This window comes from Ruditapes philippinarum, unplaced genomic scaffold, assembly GCF_026571515.1.
Source record: "Ruditapes philippinarum isolate M1 unplaced genomic scaffold, ASM2657151v2 ctg12935_1_1_1_1, whole genome shotgun sequence".
Classification (NCBI taxonomy): domain Eukaryota; kingdom Metazoa; phylum Mollusca; class Bivalvia; order Venerida; family Veneridae; genus Ruditapes; species Ruditapes philippinarum.
Window position 1 is genome coordinate 624 of NW_026853451.1, and position 21,540 is coordinate 22,163.

Sequence of the window (21,540 nt, forward strand, 5' to 3'; positions counted from 1 at the left end):
TAAAGTAAATATTAAAATTAAAAAACTTTCTACACTGAAATCAGCGACGCATTATCATATTTTTGTATATATATTTGTTTTAAACACTGTTTGTTAATTAAACAAATATGTTTTCATTGATTGATTGATTTATAAATTAAGTTTGCATTGTCAGTTTAATAATTAAAATTGTTGATGATACTAAAAAGAAAAAAGAATTAGGAAATGAACACAACAAAAACCAATCCAGTAAATTCTTTAAGTCACAAGAATGTTAAATTCTATAAAATTTTGTTTTGCTTATCATCATGAAGTTTATTAATTCCCGACAAAATCTGACATTCTGCTCACTCTCCCAAACATTAAATATTTAAATTATATACGATGCTAATTGTCACGAAAGAGTGAAATTTCATAAGAAACCACAAAAAAGTGATCTCACAAAATGAAAGTAAATTGAAGGAAGAGCGTTTAAATTCATTTGTAATTTAAAAACGTCACGTACCAATCGTTAACTTACGTTAGGATGATGTGCATGATTTAAACGTCACGTTTCAATGTCACTTCAACGGCAGATAAAACGTTTGTCCCCCCATATAAACCAAACGCTTTTAAAATCTTAATGATTAATATTATCACCAGAGTTTAAAGGTCACGTACAGAAAATAAAATCATCATACACTGGTTTGTGCTGAAGATAACAATGTATCCTCTAAATTTGTTGTGTTTTCATTTACTTTTTTCAATTCCATATTCTCTCGCGACGGACCGCCATTATTACATAGCGGCTATAGAAGTTGAATGGGACTATGTACCGTCAGGACGGAATTTAGTTACCAATGAAAATAAGTATGTATTTAGTGTTTTTTTTACCGATATGTCTTATTTTTATAAATTTATGAACAACAAATGTTAATGATAATAGCATATTGTTATTATTATTATTATTTTTATTATCATTATTATTATTATTATTATTATTATTATTATTATTATTATTATTATTATTATTATTATTATTATTATTATTTGTTGATATTATATTTATTTAAAAGAATTGAGTTTCTCTAAACTGAAATCCAGAGGCCATTGTATGCATGTTCAAATCAAGTTACGTTGTATATTTTTGGACATTAGTGCATTTGTATACTTTACATGCACACTTTGCATTGTTTTTTGTTGTTTTTTGTTGTTGTTTTTTTGGTTTTTGTTTTTGATACTAGCAAACTTTACATTGTATTAATATTTTGGGAGTAAGTGCACTCTGCATTGTACTAAAAATTTGAAAACCACAGTGCAATTTGCATTATAATATTTTTTTTTGGATATTAGCGCATTCCATGTTTTATTTAAGTTGTGTTATACGACAAAGCAGAACATAATAAAAAAACTGAAATTTTTATTACTGTGTTGATAATAATTTTGTAATTAAATAGTACTGTATTATTTTTACACTTTTTCTTACAATGCATCCACGATATTGTTCCTTTTTCTGTGACTTTTGGAATCTCTTGGAGTGCAATTCTTATTTTATACTAAGTAAATGTAAGCAATCAATATTTTTTTCAAACTTCTTTTGGAATTATTTTCTACAAGTATGCCTGTGACTGTTCACCATATTGCATAAAGTTTACAGGTAACGACAGCATGGGTTTATTGCCACTGTTCCGGTACTTATCTCATATTTTTACCTTACGCAGAATGCGCATGCGCGAAATGCTACTTCCGTTTCTATGGAAATATCGTATTGTAAAAAGGTCTATAGCTATTGAAAACAGTAGTTATAAAATACAACAAAATACAACAGTATAAGTAATTCAAAGAGCATTTTCTAAATATGTAGGAAACAAAACACACTCCTCCTTTTTCAGGAAATTCCGAGAAAAAACTGAAAATCGACGAGACCGAATTGGTAGTGTGTACAGGAAAGCCATTTATCGTGGTTATACAGACCAAACGTTCACTCAGCAACTTCCTGTACCAGAATGGGCGGGGATTCTCGGACCACCTATCAAAGCGGAAGTTGGCGATACTGTGTACATTCATTTCAAGAACATGGCCACCGGAAGTAACTTCAGCGTTCACCCGCACGGTTTTCTTTACGACAAAATAAATGAAGGTAGATTAACAATTAATAAGTAAGTAAGTAAATAAATATTTTATTAATGTGTCATATGTAAACATACAAGCAATGAACAAACAAGACATGGATAAACAATAGTATACACCCGGCCCAAAGGGCCTATAAGACACAAATAACATGGAGACAATAAATCTGAAAACACGTGAAAAACATAAAAGGTATGTTTAATTGTTTGTGTTTTAATATTTCAGTTAATTACAACATTAATACAGTTTTCTTTGAAAAATGACAACAAATCATTTCAACGCTGCATTATGTGTAACAATAGAGGCTAAATGCACCCTTTTCGTGTTTTTATGAGGACATATTTAAAGCCTGAGCCCGAAAGGCAGGGTATTTAATAAGTTTGAGCGCTATTCTTGTCTGATCTGGAAATTCCGCATTTCTATATTTGATGTTATTGTGTTCACTTTTTTGTATAGAGAAACCGGTTTTGTCATATTTTTAACGTGGTGGTGTGCCTCCTTTTGAAAGAAAGGTTTTTATAATGACACTACCAGGGCCGTCATTGCAATAAATTACTTAGCGCCGTGAGTCACGCATTTTAAAAAAACATTAATGTATATCCTCCGCCGCAATTTTTATGCAAGAATTATATTTTTTTATATAAATAAAACGTTTAAATTTTCTGTTCACTCTTAAAACGCTGAAACATCAAAACGTGACTTAAGTGTGCATTTTGCGCATTTGCTAATAAATATTATCTAATTACTATTCAAATAGCGTTTTAAAGTTTACAAATAAACATTGCGTTTGTCAGCTTAGTTTTATTTAAACCAAAATGATTTAAAACTTTTATGTTTTGATTAATTACAGATATAAATATGACCAAAGCCTTATACATATATTTTTGTACCAATATCATTATCCAAAGCATTTACCTGTAGTCAAAGACTGTCTTTTACATGCCATTTGACTGGCACGTTTTTTATAGCAAAAAGGATAAAGATATACTCTTTTTTTCGTCTACCAAATATTGAAAAATATGTAAAAGAATATTTATCTTATGCACCATTTCAAAAGAATCCCGGATGTTTTACAATTTTACCAATAGTTCGTGCATATATGTCTGTCCAAATTATATCAAGTTGTTTGTATAACTTCTTACACACGATGCCACAAAAGATATTTTTGAGGAATGAAAAATCAAATCTCGAATGTGCCGTTTATAAAAAATTACAATATTGAAAGGGTTTTTATGACCACTTAGATTTATCTGAGAAAGATATCCAGCTAGCATACGGAACGTCGGTGTTTCTACTCAGGTGCCAGTTTGTGTTTGTGGCTGAAATAATGTACAGAGGGGCAACTATGGTCTTCCTCCACCAGTAAAGCTGGAAAGTCACAAAATGACTTATACTGTGTTGGTACGACGTGAAATTAAAAAAACTATCTACAGCACAGCTAGTTATCTCACACTTTTAAATTCCTATTACTCTCAAATTCGTTTTTGGATGCTCTTAACATTGCAACAACGAAGGTTACGTAGAAAGTTGTTTTTGTCTATCTTTAATTCATATACATCAGACTTTATGGACACATTAATAATTTATTGCACAATTAAATACACAATGATCAGGAGCAATGAGTCACTACCGTTTCCCTTTTGTAAATATTTAATTGTTTCATTCGAAACATGTTAGATGTATGGTAAATTTGATTTTGAAACAAGTGTCTTTACAATTTTGCCCACAGCAAATCAATCAAAATTATAAACAAATACATGTATAAGCATGCTAAAGTTTGCAAGACAGGGAAGGAAAATGTTGTTTTACATTTTGTGTGATGTAAAAAGTTGTTTATATATTATACAAACTTTTGATTTGATTTACTTTTATCGATCTTCTTAAACACACTATATCAATAAGATATCATTGGTATAATCATGTAGTTTCTTAAAACATAAATCTATCTAAATATTAATTAATTGCGCTTTTAAATATGTAACTTATGTGTTGTCATATTTGTCTGGTCATTCGGGATAATTAATACATGCACATGAGTGTTGAAGATTTAATCAGCCATTCTCCTATAATTGAAGCACTTTTTAATAATTCCTGTCTCCACTTTTCAAATCGTAGTAAAATGTACAGACGAGCTTAATCATTTGTGACAAACATTGAAATAAGTACACTGGGATGTTCTCAGCAGCTTAACTTAATTTTGTAGCGTAGAAGCTCCTCGTTTTTCATTTATGTTAAACTGAAAAGCTATAGTATCTGCAAAAAATAGCTGTCGCTTGACCAATTAACGTTTAAGATTGGTGAAAAAAAAGAATCCATTTCCATGTTTTCCAACAAGTTTTTGCCTAAAATCAATACAGTATTGATAATAGATTCAGAATAACATAAGAAGTTCGAGAAAGAGACCCTTATTTTCCATGATTTTCTTTAAATGTTGCTGTCGCCGAAATGCAACTATGGTACCGTAACGATTTTAAACTGGAATGAAATTATCTTGAGATGTGTTATATTCTTTCAAATTTGTACCCAAAACAATATCAAAAGACTATATTTGGAATAAAATTGATAAATTAGACTCCTGCGATGATACATTTTAACTCAAACCGTTTTTTTGCAAATAATTCAAATGTCGCGTTTAAAATGCTATGCCTCCGTAACGGGTGTATACTTTTAAATATACAATATACCAATCAAATAAAAAATTTGAAATATTGTTTTGTATTTCTTTAAATGAAAAACACCAAAATGAGATGTCGTTTGCACAAAAATGTGATAACTCTGACCCGTAGAAGTCTAATTTCACTATGTTTCCATAACGACTATTTTCCGTAACAAAACGATCATCCGAATTTCGGTACAGTATACGGTTCAACTGACGGTGTGACATTTTTGCCTATCACCGCTCCCAATGATACGTCACTAAGAGGTATGAATGCAACATCTTAATTGACTTTTATGATACAATTGGGCAAATGGAGGTAATTGGCAGTCACTGTACTTTATTTTGGCAACCAGTGGTTTTGATTTGATAACGATATTTTCACAATTATGTTACTTACATGAGAAATTTTACTGATTAAAATCGATTGCAAGCTCTATTTTCAGCAAACCACAGAGTCAAAAGTAGCAAGTTGATGCTATTTAATTTTTTTTACCTGTTTAAAAGATTTGTTACGGAACATAGTTAATTATTTTGAGATCATAATCTGATGTCATATATGTACTTTATCCATAGTTATTTAACAATTTGAAATGAATGATTGGTTTCAAACACGGAACACATATTTCGATGAAAAATAAGTGCACAGTTTATCAAATAGTCAAAGACAATTTGTTACGGAAGCATAGTTTTCTATCATCTTTTTTCAGCACCATAATACATATATTCAGTTTGTTTATAAAAACTGTTCCAGTGAGTTTTTTCATTATAAAGATATACGAAAATGGTGTCCAATATTAACTGGAAGTCTAACATGATTTGTATTGTGTTGTAAGGTTGCAGCTTTCCGTTACGGAACATTTCAAATTTGTTACGGAACATAGCATTCATAAATGCTATGTTTGAATATGATTTTTTATGTTTTTTACTTTTTATAAAATACCAAAATTGTATCATTATGTCACTTACATTATCTAAAAGTTTTAGAATTACAATTATCATGAAAAAAGTAATATTAATAATGATATTAATGTAATAATGATAAAAATGATGATTATTATGTAATTGTTATATTGATAATCATGATAAAAATAATATTTTAATGATGATCATGTATCAAGGTTAATAAATTTATAATATGCAACAATTTTCTTGTGTAGAATGGTGCTTTTAAATACAGAAATACAAAAGACAAAAGCAGAGAGGGGAAAACAACAAATCATTCAAAAGAGAAAGAAAGGAGAAAAAAAGTATGTTCCCATTCAAAAAAGAAAAAGCACTGGTGAAGAAACTGTAGAGAGAACTACATGAAACATTATAACATTACAACAAATTTGTGTAAATTAGGCAGAAATAAAGCAAATAAAAGTGAAGAAAAAAAAAATTCTTGTTCATTTTCAGTGAAAAACATAATATTTTATTTTCCATAACATACGTTCCGTAACATATATCTTTTCCTGCACTACTCACTAAATTAAACTGTTGATGTTATTTTTAATTGATACAGTGTTTTATGATTATTGTTGTTTGTGAAGATACCACATTTAAATTGTTTAAGTAATTTTAAAGAGTAAAAATATTGAGTTATAAATCCTATGTTTTATAATTTTTCACCTATGTTCCGTAACAGATCATAAGGACTGTTTGATGAACATTTGTGCAGCGAAGTTTTTTTGGGAACGTTACACCGATTAAAAGTTATGTTTGATTTGTTTTCTGCTTCTGTTTTAGATATAATTCGATAACTTTTATGACAGTATTTGTTTGTGCATTGTATCGAAATAATGTCAATCTTTAGTTACGAAAATATTTGCTTATACAAGCTTTTCAAATACGAAGTATACAAGTTTCAGAATAAGATATGACGTGAAATATTTTTGCTTAAGGTAACCATTGGTCTTCAACTTTACAATGCATATTCTTTCGGATTGTTTAATTTAAAATGTTAGTTAAACAATAATTCCAAAGTAATTCCTATGGTATATATATGTTCCGTAACAATGTAATTCAGTAACTCACTTCAAACGCTTTCAGTATACAAACGGAGCGAATGGTGTGTGTTAAACTTCCACACAATCTGTCCAAGGTATTGAACATTAAAAGCAAATCATAGAAAACGTTGTTTATGAAAGTCAGATTTTTCATTTTTTGTGAACCAAAAGTGCTTCAATTATGGGAGAATGGCTGTAATACTGCTTAAGCCGGTGCTGGGATGGGGGTCGTGAGAGAGATGTCGCATTTTTACATTATCTCTCATGAACAGACTCAATCAAACCAGGTATATATATTAATATATAAAACCGGATGAAACAGAGTATTTCTTTTTATAGCCAATTCTTGACTTCTTTCGGGCTGGCAGTATGAAAACAAATGATTTCTGCCAACTTGATAATCAACCTGCAATACAAATGTACATGATATTTTTGTGCTTTGTTGCACGGTTTCTATTGTTTAGGTAATTCAGGAGTTGTTGCCCCTGTTTTTGACTCTCTTCCAAGACATCTAAAATATCAAGAAGAATATGTGTACTTTCCTTTTTTTATTTTAAAGAATAAAACACATGTAAAGTCCAACATAAAGTGAAAATGATAACATCAAACATATGGAATGAAATATAAAACATGTTAAAATGAATTATAAAACATGTTAAAATGACACAATTAAATATAGAACATGTTTTCATGAAATATAAAACATGTTGCAATTAATTATAAAACATGTTGCAATTAATTATAAACATGATTCAGTATAATCTATTTGTGTCATAAACCTTAGATTTCCTTTATATCCAATGACAAGAACAATTAACAAGTAAATGCAAATATAAAAATAATGCTAAATTTAATGTTCTTCATTTTACTACAAATTATCAACAGTCCATATTTTCGGATAGTCAGGGATAATCAAAAGCATAAATTATAACGTAGTCAATGCATTTCATTTAACTAGCTAAAGTTAAATACATACAATTAAATAATTCAGAATGAATTGTGCAAATACCTGTACTTAATAGTTCCTGCATTATTGCTTAAATGATTAAAAACTTAAATTACAATGAAATCTATTTTGCTTGCGTCATTACAATATCAGTTTAGCCAAAAGAGGCGCTAATCAAGGACAAGGATAAATCTGCGGATTCGGAATTGAATTATCAATTTAAACTGGGTCCGTTGACAAACAAGAATAATAAAAATGTTTAACTATAACAGAAACATAGACACATTTACAATTTATAAAATGTAATCTTGAGAGAACATGTGAACAACATTCTGAGAATTCAAGTTTAACAAAATCTGTCAGAAAATCAAAATATAAAATTCTTACCTAAAATATCAAGAAGAATATGTGTACTTTCCTTTTTTTATTTTAAAGAATAAAACACATGTTAAGTCCAACATAAAGTGACTTTACTAAGGAAAGACACAGTTTTTAAGGAAAGACCAAAAAAGATTCGAACCAATAACCATTGACGTTACAAAAAAAACAACCAATCAAAAATTATATATCGAAATATCCCGGACCACTGCCGGCGGCTTGTACCGAAAAAGGTGCTAAAACACTTTTTGTTCGTCTTATCAAACAAATATGGCTTAAGCCGGAATGGCTGTCTTAAGCCGGAATGTATGTCTTCTATTTCAATAAAGACTTATCACCAGAATTTGTACAACAGATTACTTATCAAAATATGCATTTTTTTAGATTGCTCAACATCCAATTGAGAAATGAACGACACCTTAGCCTGTGGCGTCTTAACCTTATTTAGCACAAAACACAAACACAGTTTTGCAATGGGCAAGGCTTACGATTGTTTATTATTTGAGCAGTGTGTACAAGTACATGTTATTGTAAAACTTCGTTTTCATACATACAAATATACATTATGATACGACAAACCGTATACATATAAAAAGATAAACAATTTCACTTGTATATTATCGTTTTGTGAATATCCTTACTCTTTTCTAAACTATATGAACCAAGATATGATAAGTCAGGTTAAAAACCAGAGATTAAACAATCAGCCCATTATAAGGAATGTTAAAAGACTCTGGAAAACTGTTCCTATCATACCAGGGTTAGTTACAGTATACCTATATAGCTTGTTACAAATATTTTATCAACATAAATGATTGCATGACTGTTACATATTTTTTTATATAAAATCTGTTTTATGTCTTATGTTTTCGATTTATCACAAATATTTACTGCAAAGCCATATGCAACAACTAGCTGAAATACAATATTAAAATTTGAATGAAATTGTCCTTCACAATCGAAACCAAGCGTAGAACTGATTTCCACGAGCATTTTTACCGCCTAAAAACACATGACCAATCACTGATCACGTGATATACGCATCAGTGATCCACGCACAAGTTTATGTGCGACATAACGTTGAGACATACGTTCTGCGGCTATACTACGTAACGTGCAGAACTTAAAAGTCTTAACCTTATATAGCACAAAACACAAACACAGTTTTGCAATGGGCAAGGCTTACGATAGAACCTATACAAATGTTAGAGGAGGATATTCAAATTCGAATTATTCTCAACAATACAGCATATAATTACAATTTTAACTGTTTAGTAACACATTGTTTTTCTCTAAAGAATCATCTATTTTACCGTCTTTGGTCAAATCAGATTTCCAGCGACCATGTCGCTTTAAACACCTATCTGAAATACCTTCTGCATTAGCAGCGGTGGTAGCACCGCTTGCTCTCAGTGAATAGGTTCTTTAATGCAAATCGGGTGCAACAAGCTTTAACTTAGAAACAATGCACTCTTTTGCACGAGTGTAGCTTAACTTTTTATTTTTATGAATCAAAAAACATTTTTGACGTGACCTACAGGCAGGCCTAAAAATGCTAAAAATGTAAGAATCAGAATTAAACTTCTCATTGATGCAGTCTAAATACCTTTGTAACATAGTTACCGGACAGGCTGAAGTTTGACCTCTAGAAATAAGAACTTCTTTGCCACCTCTGTATATATCAGTTTTACTTTTCTTAATTGATAAAGAGAAATATTCACTCTTAATACTTATATCATTACGGCGTAAATTGCTGACCTCATCAAAACGAGAAAAAAACCTGCATAGCTTAACAAAATCATAGTTAAATCCCGGAGCACAATAACATCTGATGAATCTGAAAACATGTTACACAGTTCCTTTAAGTGATCAGAACTTATAATGTCCTTCTTTGTCCTGGGTCTAGAGTTGGTACGCTTTGCACACTCTAACATAGATTTTACTATAACGTTCTCTGTCGGATCTGCGAAGTCATTTATATTATGATACCATTTAATGCCGTACAACAGATTACTTATCAAAATATGCATTTTTTTAGATTGCTCAACATCCAATTGAGAAATGAACGACACCTTAGCCTGTGGCAACCAAATGTGTTTTTTAGAATTTGAGAAAAATATGTTTCAATACAAAAATGACAATTACAAAAATGTACAAAGATTATTTCATTGAGAAAGATTTTGCAAATTTTCATCGTATAACAGAATTATGCGCTGAATTTAGAGTTCTACTGAAGGTGGATTGAATTTCAACACAATGTTCCGTTTTATCATTTATTGTTTCTTTTTCAGTGGAATACCACACACATTAATTATTTATCAAATATACACAGGTTATCCTGACGTTAACAAATACAATGTAAATATTAAAAAGCAGTAACAAATATTTCTAGTGGAGAGCCACAACGTTATTAATTGGAAATCCAAAATCTAACTGTTCGATTTCTCTATCTTTACAATATTTCTAAAAATGGTTTCGTTTTAAACTGACCAATAAAAATTTAACATTTTTGTGACTTAAATAACAAAATGACCAATCAGGTTTCAATACAAAATAAGGTAACATAGCAACATAGAATTTATAACAACAATCATCACCTGGACATTTTATCAGTCATAAGGTTTAAAAACTTATTAAGTACAGACAGCATAATTGACTTTATCACCTTTATATAATAAAACTTTTAGCACAGTTGATTGGACAAAGAGGAAAAGCCATATTTAATCTTCCGGTTACATAATTATTAATTTGACTTCTGTTATTAAAACATATAATATTTGCAACTTAACATATTCGAAATTTCACACATTGTTCTGAAAATTTGACCTTTTAGAAAATGATTATATTTAAAAATATTTGTGTTTAAAACAAAGTCATCATGCATATTTATTCATTTTTTTAAAAAGAATTTTATCATTTTTCGGCCGCACAACACTTCTCCCTCCTTTAAGACTATTTCACTCCTGTGAAATGGAGCATAAATATGTATATAACAAAAATTATATCATTAAATTAGAATACTGTTAACGTAAGATATTCAGTAACAGAAATATATTGTGAACATAAAGCACCGATTTTGCTGAAAAGCGTAAGTACCATCCACTAAATATATATATCCTAATCACTGTCTTATTGTAAACAATACACCCTTAATGACGTCTATTTCTGTTGTATTGCCCTCTATGTCCTTGCTGTCTTCCGCGGTGACAATCGCCTCCCCTATGTTGGAACCCGGCTTCGCATGTGTTATAACGATCGTGTTGTTGGTTTTCATTTTCAGTTACTCTTCTGCGACATAAATATTTCGTTTTGTCTGTCAGCTGAGCGATCTCATTTCTCAAGCTTTCATTTTTATTTTTAAGTTCATCTATTTGGTCGTTTTTCATTGATTCTGTCACCATTGCTTCGTAAGTGTTCCGGTTGTATTCAAGTCTCAGTTCTTCATAATCGTCATGTATTTTCTTAAATTCTATTATGAGTTTGTCCATTTTTTCTAGTTTTGACGAGTCAGCCCTAAACTTTTCTTCTAGCGAGTTTCTTTGTAGTATCAATGTTTCTTGAAGATGACATATTTCTGATTTCTTGAGGGAAATCTCATTCTGCAGGTTTTCGGTAAAGTCCTTGAGTCTTTGATTTTTCAAATTGAGAGCCACATTTTCTGATTTTAAACCGTTAATTGTCTTATTCATTGAATGAGTTAAAGATTTCAACTTTTGAAATTCTGCTATTGAAACATGACTTACAGAGTTGTTTGTTTGGTTGTTCTGAAAGAAAGCATCGTTTTCATTGTAGAATGGTAATGTGCATTCTGCTGTTTTGCGTCTAATAAAAGTTGTCATTCGTTCTTGATCCCGTTGTTTAGATAGACTTGACTTGACTGCTTGATGTCGGCAAACTCGTGCAAAATGTCCAATTCTCTTGCATTTGTTACATCTTGCCATTTTCGCACAACACTTCTCCTGTCGGTGATAATGATTATGTCCACATTGTCCACATGATTTTTCACTTCTAAATGGTATTCCATTTATGAAACTCATTGTTGTTTTTCTTGGGGAAGTTGAATTCGTAGTCTCGCTTGCTAAATTGAGAGGTTGGGAAAGACACTGATTCCCACCAAGAATTATGCGCTGAATTTAGAGTTCTACTGAAGGTGGATTGAATTTCAACACAATGTTCCGTTTTATCATTTATTGTTTCTTTTTCAGTGGAATACCACACACATTAATTATTTATCAAATATACACAGGTTATCCTGACGTTAACAAATACAATGTAAATATTAAAAAGCAGTAACAAATATTTCTAGTGGAGAGCCACAACGTTATTAATTGGAAATCCAAAATCTAACTGTTCGATTTCTCTATCTTTACAATATTTCTAAAAATGGTTTCGTTTTAAACTGACCAATAAAAATTTAACATTTTTGTGACTTAAATAACAAAATGACCAATCAGGTTTCAATACAAAATAAGGTAACATAGCAACATAGAATTTATAACAACAATCATCACCTGGACATTTTATCAGTCATAAGGTTTAAAAACTTATTAAGTACAGACAGCATAATTGACTTTATCACCTTATATAATAAAACTTTTTAGCACAGTTGATTGGACAAAGAGGAAAAGCCATATTTAATCTTCCGGTTACATAATTATTAATTTGACTTCTGTTATTAAAACATATAATATTTGCAACTTAACATATTCGAAATTTCACACATTGTTCTGAAAATTTGACCTTTTAGAAAATGATTATATTTAAAAATATTTGTGTTTAAAACAAAGTCATCATGCATATTTATTCATTTTTTTAAAAAGAATTTTATCATTTTTCGGCCGCACAACAATATTCTTATATTCTAATTAAATAATACAAAATCAACGAGATTCATCAATATTGCAATCAATGCCAGTGGATCAGTAATAAGAAAATTATAAAAGAGTAAATTTTTCATTATGAAACTGAAAGAATAAGTTTTTCATTGACATTGAACATGTCCTTGAATACAATGAAACTATCTAGGGTATTAGGACAGCAGTGGCCTCGTGGTTAAGGTGTCTGTCGTCAACCAAGGGATCATGGGTCACGATCATGTTTCTTCATATGACACAAGTACAAATCAATCTCAAAAGTGATAAATATAAGTTTAGCAATAGAGCTTAAATAGATATGTTTAAACCAGGATTTTACTTTCGAGATGTAATCCACATGGAGAAGCTCTTTTCATGAAACATATTCCTAGATAATGCCTGGTTTACATGACCATTAAGTCATAGTCGGCCCATTTACAGACTGATTCAGCCTGGACGATAAAATAAATTGTTGTTAATGCACAGGCTGTTCCCCAGCCTGTAAGGACAAGTGGTCCACAAGTACAAGAACTTACTATTCATCATACCACGGATTTATATTACAATGTAATATAAATCCGTGATCATACAGACAAGTTAAAGTGTGTTAAAACAAAATTCTGATTTTGCTGGCCCCTGTACATGATAATCATATAATTACACCCTGGGCTGGAATATTTGTCTGGCAGTTTCTCACACAATTAGCCATACTTGAATCACATATCAAAACATTTAATTCATTTGTCATTTGATTGTTAAATTATTGTCTTGAGCAGACATCTTTAACATGCCAGTCAAGAGGAAAACAGTGACAAAAAGGTCCGCTATGCACTAAATGTTTACATTTCACTATCCAATTTGTTTGTCTGTCTTCTCCGCCATAGCTGACATTATAATTAATCATTTTAATAATGCTGTCAGCTTTAAATTTTTTTAACTCTTAACAGAATTTATGATCATTAACAGAATTTATGATCATGAATACTTTACATTATTAAATATAATTGTAATTGTAGAGGCCAATAGTTTAATTTTGTACCGGCATAGAATATATAGATAGACTATTAAAATTTAGGAGTGCAAAATATAATGTGAATATGAAATTAATATTTTCATTTTTTAAATTTAACAAGACTATTTGTAAATATCAAACAAAACAGAATAACTAATCTAAAATGAAGAAGTATATAACTTATAGCATAAATGAAAAGATATAAATTTGGGGGGAAATTATCCATTTTCAAAAGATCATAGCATCAAAACTACTCAGTTGAAAATTATAAATAATACCACAAACCATTCACAATAATGTAGTGACTAACTTTTCAGCTTTCATTTATATTTTCAAGTTCTTAGATACCTCTGATGCTTCGGCTAAAATAGGTCGTGAATTTATTTTTGCACCACAAAAATTTACCAATTTCCTTCAAATTCCACGCCACAAAAACAACAGAACAGATGACGAGGGAGTCTTAACAGTACCTTCACGACATACTTTAATATATTTTAAACCGATTTATGCAAGTTTAATAAGTTTTCTACGAGTGGGTTAAGCCTGATGACTCTGCAGATTGTATACGTGTTCACCCGTTTCTAACAAATTTCCGCCATTTTGTTAATGTAATATAAAAATCCGTGACTCAATAAAGCTAATAGCGATCATATCATGCTTTTATTGTACATTTCCTTTTTGTAAGGGGCACTTTATATCGATGGTACTCATCCATTCGAAAAGTACGAAGATGCAGTGCCCCCTGGCGGCACTGTAACGTACATGTGGGAGATTGGTAAGGAGCATCGCCAAAAAAAAGATGAGACAACTGTGCTGCTACACGTAACATTCCACACACGGGGCCCCAAAAAATTTGCACGGTTAGTAGGTGTTTCTGGTTGTGCAAAAAGGTAAAATGATACCCCAACAATTTACCCTAAAGGATGCTTTTACTGAAAGCAGGGGATTCTAATATATTATTTAAAATATGTCGCAAAGCGTAAGCAAGGTTTTACAATCAAACAAATGAAATTTTGTCATTTGTGGTGAAAATGTACAGCATTCAATATACAATGTAAAGGTAGACAAAGTATATATTCTTTATATCTGGACGAAATGATATACCATTTAGGTGTCTATATAATGGTTTACTATACGCAATTATAAATAATAAGTATAGCTTTAGTTTTAAATATGTCAATCAACACGGTTAAAATACATATCTGCCGATAAATAGTTAAAAACTTAAAAGAAAATGCCAATTTGCAATAAAATTTTAAAAAAAAATTTTGTGCAACCCAAAGGAAAAAGTTGAGATATTTTGGGAAAAAGAAAAATTAATTTAGCCGGGGGAAAGTTTAGACATTGCCCAAAACTTCCCTGGGAAAAATTTTTTAAAAAGTTTATATCATAAAATACTCTCCCGTTATTTCCCAAATTTGGTCAATTGACTAGGACAATAATCTATTTTTTTTTTATCTTTGTAACCTTTAGGACCTGGTTAAATAGAGTGATAGTGTTTGATTTATTTTTTGTTTCATACCGGTAGTTATTTGCATGAAAAGTCTGGGACATAATTTAACATAACCAATACGCTTGAAGATCGACGCCAACAGTAGGACGCTTATCCATTCCATAGTTTCCAGTCCCGTTTTATTATGTCCCAGTCATAATACAACTGAACACCATGCACTATGATGATATTTAGATGTTATGTTAGAAAAGCCTTTCTATACAACAAGTTAATCTATTATTTCCAGGAACGCTTGATTCGAAAGGCCGACGAAAAGATGCCGACCAAGAATTATACTTATATGCCGACGTGACGGATGAGAATAATAGTTGGTATGCCGATATAAACTTGAATAAATGTGGTAATCCAAACGTTTGCAGAAACCTAAAGGTATAGTACACATATGAATGTAAATAAAGGTTTTCTCAGTGTGAGAATTATTATACATGTACAATGTACATATATAAAATAATAAAAAATAGTGGGTATCCGTGTAATAAAACACTTTATTTTATAAATGAAATATTGAGATATATTGACGAAATATAATGCGTCTTTTCATTTTAAGATTATATATTGTCACTGTAAACATTTATTTTTCACTGCAGTGAAACATATTTTCCGTATTTAAACTGGTGTGTTGCCGGACTACTTTCTCCTAAATTCAGCCAATACACAAAATATAAGGGGAAGTTTAAATTGTAATGTAAAAACAGAGAGAAATGTATAATTATAACTGGAAGTTTTTTGTTTGTTTTTTTAATACAGAATTTTTTTTCCATCTTGTGGTTACAAAATTATCATATTTCACGAGTGAATAAATATTTATTTTCATACCTTTCATACCACTCGACGAAAATAAATCATCATGTACTTTTAGAAAAAAACTTGAATACCCTCTTTATATTAACATAGTGATTTGGGAATTTATAGAGTTATAATCATTACAAAATGGGAAAAATTAAATATTTTATTAAGATATTCCGGCTCCTTTGTTTTTAATGTGCATTTGTCATAAAAACCATATATATCTTTAAGAGACTCCACTGACTTTTGTTTTAACTGACGAGGGACGGAAAATATTTTTTTCAAGATAACTTTATGCATGCAGATCTAAACCTAGCCCGGGTTCCAGTATGTTGATTGTTTATGTACTTCTGTTCGGTTAATCGACATATCAAAACACGGTCGAGTATGAAATAGTAATTTGTTATGAATAAGCAAAAAATATCAACGCCTGAATTCCAGGCTAATCTAGACCAATAACTCATGTGCAAATGTCCAATCAATCTACATGTAAATTGCTGAAATTGACCCTCAAAAATCAAACAAATCAGCCCCCCCCCCCCAAAAAAAACGCATTAAAAATCGATTATCAAAAGGTATACAAAGTACATTTTCATATCATCTATTGCATAGTTTTCCAATTTAAGAGCATAAGTTAGTTTATTAATGAAAAATTTTCAAATTTTATGATTATAGGCTACTAGACCTCAGTTGGGTTGAAATATTTCCACTTTTGGGTAATTTTTATGCTTAAGTGTAGAATGTGCAGTTTTTCAGTAATAAAGCCTTCATTTTCCCTCTTTTTTATGTCTTTGTTGCTCCGGTAATTTCAGAGACAGAAGAACCGGAAGTTCATATCAAGTAACAGTATTCCCCATATCAACGGGTATTTGTTCGGAAACCTTCCAGACTTTACTGTTTGTGAAGGCGAGAAAGTAATCTGGTATTTTATGTCCATAAATCGTGGGATAATACAATACAACTATTTGGCCCGACCCTGATCATTGAAAAGAAAAGGTAAAAAATCAAATTTTCATTTATTTACAGTTAACAAATGTGTGTCTTTTTAAATTTTTTTAATGCTTTTTTCCCAACTATTTCTTTCTCAAAAAAGAATTATACATTGTAGAATATGAAACAGTTATCAGCAACATTTAAATCATATAAGCAAAAGTATTGGACCACGAGTTATATCAAAATTAGAAGGTTGGTCTTTCCATGCAGGTTTCACAGTAAAATGTAACAATGTAATAAAATGAGCATTGTTTCCATTGTTTGTAAGTCACAGTAATGTTTAATGATGGTTCAAAACTAAATTATTACAAAAATAAATCGGATAATGATCAGATGAAATACGATTTTTTACATTACAAATACGTTAAACAAGTGCATTCCATAGCGACAACATGGCCGAATGGTTGCCGGACTATAATCTTATGATCGCTAGCCACATTGGTTCAAACCCCGTCAAGGACAAGTCGTTGTTTCCTTGAGCAAGAAACTTTGCACTTATTGCTCAGGTTCCATTTACGGATTCGAAAATGTGTTTATAAGCTTATAGCTTCCTAAACAATCGAACTAAAATAAATTCTGTATAAACCAAGTGCATTCCGTACAAATACTACAGTATACATGTTCATCGATTTGAAATATTCACCTATTATGCAATATGTTTATTATTCAAGCCACGGTGGTATGTAACGAATTATCAGTTTAAAACTGAATGTTGCGTTTTTTTGTTATTTATTATTACAGGACGGACACTGCGGTGTTATTTCCAGCAAGCGTATATTCGGGCCACATGACACCGGTCAACCCTGGGCGCTGGCTTCTTTATTGTAAAAATCTCGATCATTTTGAAGGTAGTTAAAGCAACAACTGTTTTACATTTTCGTAGTTTCAAATCAGTTGTATTACTTAATTTAAATATTGTATTTGAAAACGCTACAATTAATCATTGAAATGAAACATTTTTTTTTATATTTTAGAAACTGTTGCTGCGAATACTTCTATGTACCTGCTATAATTTACAAACATAAACACTTTCACTGAGTAATTTTATCATGATAACTTAAATTAACAAGCTTTGTTTTGGTAAATCTTCATTACCCTTTTCCATTGCAAAAATGAAACATTGGCGGACATAAAGGCACTTAAAATACAAAAGTATGACAGCAGGTTTTCTAATAAGTTGGTCGTACTATCCATTTCTTTTTAATTTACAGGTGGAATGTCGAGTTTTTTAACAGTTCTGAAATGTCCACCAGCACCTGCCGGGCCTCTTGTTCCTCCAAAATTAATGTTTCCAACTCTAATACGTACATATTATCTCGCCATAGAGGAAGTTCTTTGGGACTATGCGCCTGGTTTTGACAGCAGACGTTCCAAGTAAGTCAGTTTTTCAATGTTACAGTTGCATCCATTTATTTTTATTTTATTTATTTTTTTTTTTTTGATACTTTTAACAAAATATAATAAAATGAACCGGTCAAGTGTAACATTGCCACAATAAACCCGTAAACACGTATGGGCGACTCACTCCAGAAGACGTAGTAATTATAGTTTGAGTAGCGACGGGGCGGGTTCGATCTCGGGATCCATGGATTTGTTGTGAGCAACAATATTTATTTCTTCTTCCATATTTTTAAATAAAACTACTCGTACAATACATAAATTACAACCGGAATTGTGTAATAAGCTTAAACCTTGCATGTCTCTCTCTCCTGGGGCAGTTTTAAGACCATTGAGTGCTGCTCCAGCCTCCATGACATGAGACATTTATGCTTGAACCAAACGGAAATTAAGTGCCCAACTTTGCCGATATTACAGACCTGAAACAGCGAATACTGAAATTAATGTATATTTAAGCAGACGGAGCAAACAGTTTGGGTTATTTCATGAATTAAAAAACCTCAGGCTTTATTGTACATTGTGTATAACATTTTCTTTACACATTGTGGCATGAACGAATATAAAATTATTTTTAAAATAACATATGTATTTTATCTTACTTCACTAGATCTGCTGCAAAGTTCCTTAATCGAGGTAGACAAAGGATTGGATCAGTCTATAAAAAAGCAATTTACATAGAATACATTGATGATACTTTTACATTGCGGAAGCCACGTGGCGACCACGAAATGCATCATGGGTTGGCCGGTCCACCAATCAAAGCGCAAGTCGGAGAGCGTGTTGTTGTTGTAGTTCTAAACAGAGCATCGAGACCGTATTCTTTCCTTGCAAATGGTATAGAAATAACGAAAGAACACGAAGGAGCGTACTACAAAAATCAACGGCATGGTAAATTAAAAGATAGAGCTATACAGTACTATTAAACTAACTTTTTTTCTTGTAAATTAATTTGTTCACGTTTAAGATATTTTTTCTGACAATATGAGTTCAACCTTCATAATTATTCTTGAAAGATTGCAACTGAGAATTCGAGCATACTTTTATTCACGTTTTTGTGTACTAGCATTGTAATATAATAATGCAATATTGTGAGTACATTTAATGACCATAAATTAATTGTGAAAACTCACTACAGAACTTTGGTTAATGCAACCATTATCATTAATTGCAAAGGTAAAATGGTGTTATGTCTTGTAGTACATTTGGAAACATTAAGTTTAATCATTAAAGGTTAACTTTAGATAATGACTTTATCTACCTTAGATGAGAAGATGACCGGCGCAATTGTCATGCCAGGAACAATAAGAACGTATGAATATAATGTAAATGAACACGTCGGGCCTACACCTTTAAATGAAGACTGCATCACATACGTGTATCATTCCGCAGTAGATGTTACTAAAGATGTGTACTCCGGTTTGTTCGGCCCTCTGTTGGTGTGTAAACGTGGGACGTTAAATTTCGATGGATGTCAGGTCAGTTTGATTAATTTATGTGATTTTCGTAATTATATGAGATTAAGATTTAGTGTGCGAGGTTAGATCGCCCTGCACACCTTTACAGTCTGATTGAACTTATAAATACTGTTGAAAGTTTAAATGTCATATTAATATTGTAATAATTTTAATCACTTTGGTCATTCCCGCCATCTTTACAACGTTTTATTGGCTGAATACGTACGTTGAAAGGATCTTTAAGCGTAAATTTCACAATATATGTAGACGTCATGCCAAATGAGGCTACTAGCTCTTGGCCCATCTAAAATCAAATGTAATTAATTGTACATATAGATAGCTTTTTGTTAGATTTTATGTCACACCAAGTTTGTAAATGTCATATGACGATCTTGTAACAGGCGAAGGATTACAAAAGGAACTTCTGTAACCATTGTCAAGCACAGTCTGACGCCTGAGTGGAATCAAGGACCTTCCTTAAGCAAGCTTGATAGCTTCCTCACAAGAAAGATTCAAAAGACCCTGTCGGGATTCGAACCCACATAGAAGGGCAAGAAAATTAATAGATTACTATTCTTGAGTTACAAATTCCAAGTCGGCGCTGAAAATAAATTTCTTAATAAATTTTGTAAAACGGTACTTTCAGTTGTTTGTGTCTTTTTGTTTTTGTGTAAGAAATATAAATATGTAATTCTAACACTATCGGATGTTTTTCTATATAAAGAAAGAAGGCCCGAAGCTTGCATTATTCTACAACAATGCACTCGCCGTTCTTATTACCTCCCTGTGTATTTTCACACAATCGCAACTACTCGGCCCTTTCCGTCAGTCTTCGGATAAGGACCTCGAACACAATAGTATGAATACACAGAACGGATGCGGTATTTCGGTCTAACCTACGCTAAGAAACTAAACATGTAAACAAATAGTAATTTAATGATTGGAGTTGTTGACAAGTTTATGTCCAATATATGTAGTAAAAGTCCACCTTAACTAAGTGAATTCATAGGTACAAAAGCAAACAATACATTATTTATATATTTATTATTATGGTTGTAGAAAACGAAAGTACAAAAAACCAACCTGTTGACATTTAGTCGGATTTGTTTAAAATTGAACATCAGTGGGCATATTTAAATAATAAATTGTTGTCAGACATATTCTCAAGCATAAGAGTACCGGAACAGACATTAGATTCAAATATATACATTTGTTTTACATTTTCTCTGTTTCTGTTTACATCTGAAACCACGTGGTAGAACTACTTTCAATCCATATTGTTTCCGAGGTTATTATTGATAATAGCCGAGGCAGTTCCGAATGATTTTCACATTGAGGTCGCCATTTTGTTTAAAAAATCTGATAAATTAAAACATTTTTTGTCGAATTTTGTTGTGAAAGCTATCTAAAATGAAAGAAAATAGTCCAACTAAGAAAATGAATCCGAACACCAATATCTTTAATTCAGTCGT

General features: G+C 31.1%; 1 protein-coding gene across 1 annotated transcript; it reads left to right on the forward strand.

Annotated features, from left to right (window-relative positions):
* Nucleotides 1-530: 530 nt before the first annotated feature.
* On the forward strand, nt 531-20,150 carry LOC132736898 (ferroxidase HEPHL1-like; the record flags this gene model as incomplete). Its single annotated transcript, XM_060724112.1, has 10 exons — nt 531-828; nt 1,851-2,098; nt 14,610-14,746; nt 15,624-15,806; nt 17,036-17,191; nt 17,888-17,895; nt 17,958-18,064; nt 18,428-18,590; nt 19,222-19,502; nt 19,878-20,150. Coding segments are annotated over exons 1-10 (1,702 nt in total), but the record flags the coding sequence as incomplete, so codon positions are not given.
* Nucleotides 20,151-21,540: the final 1,390 nt, after the last annotated feature.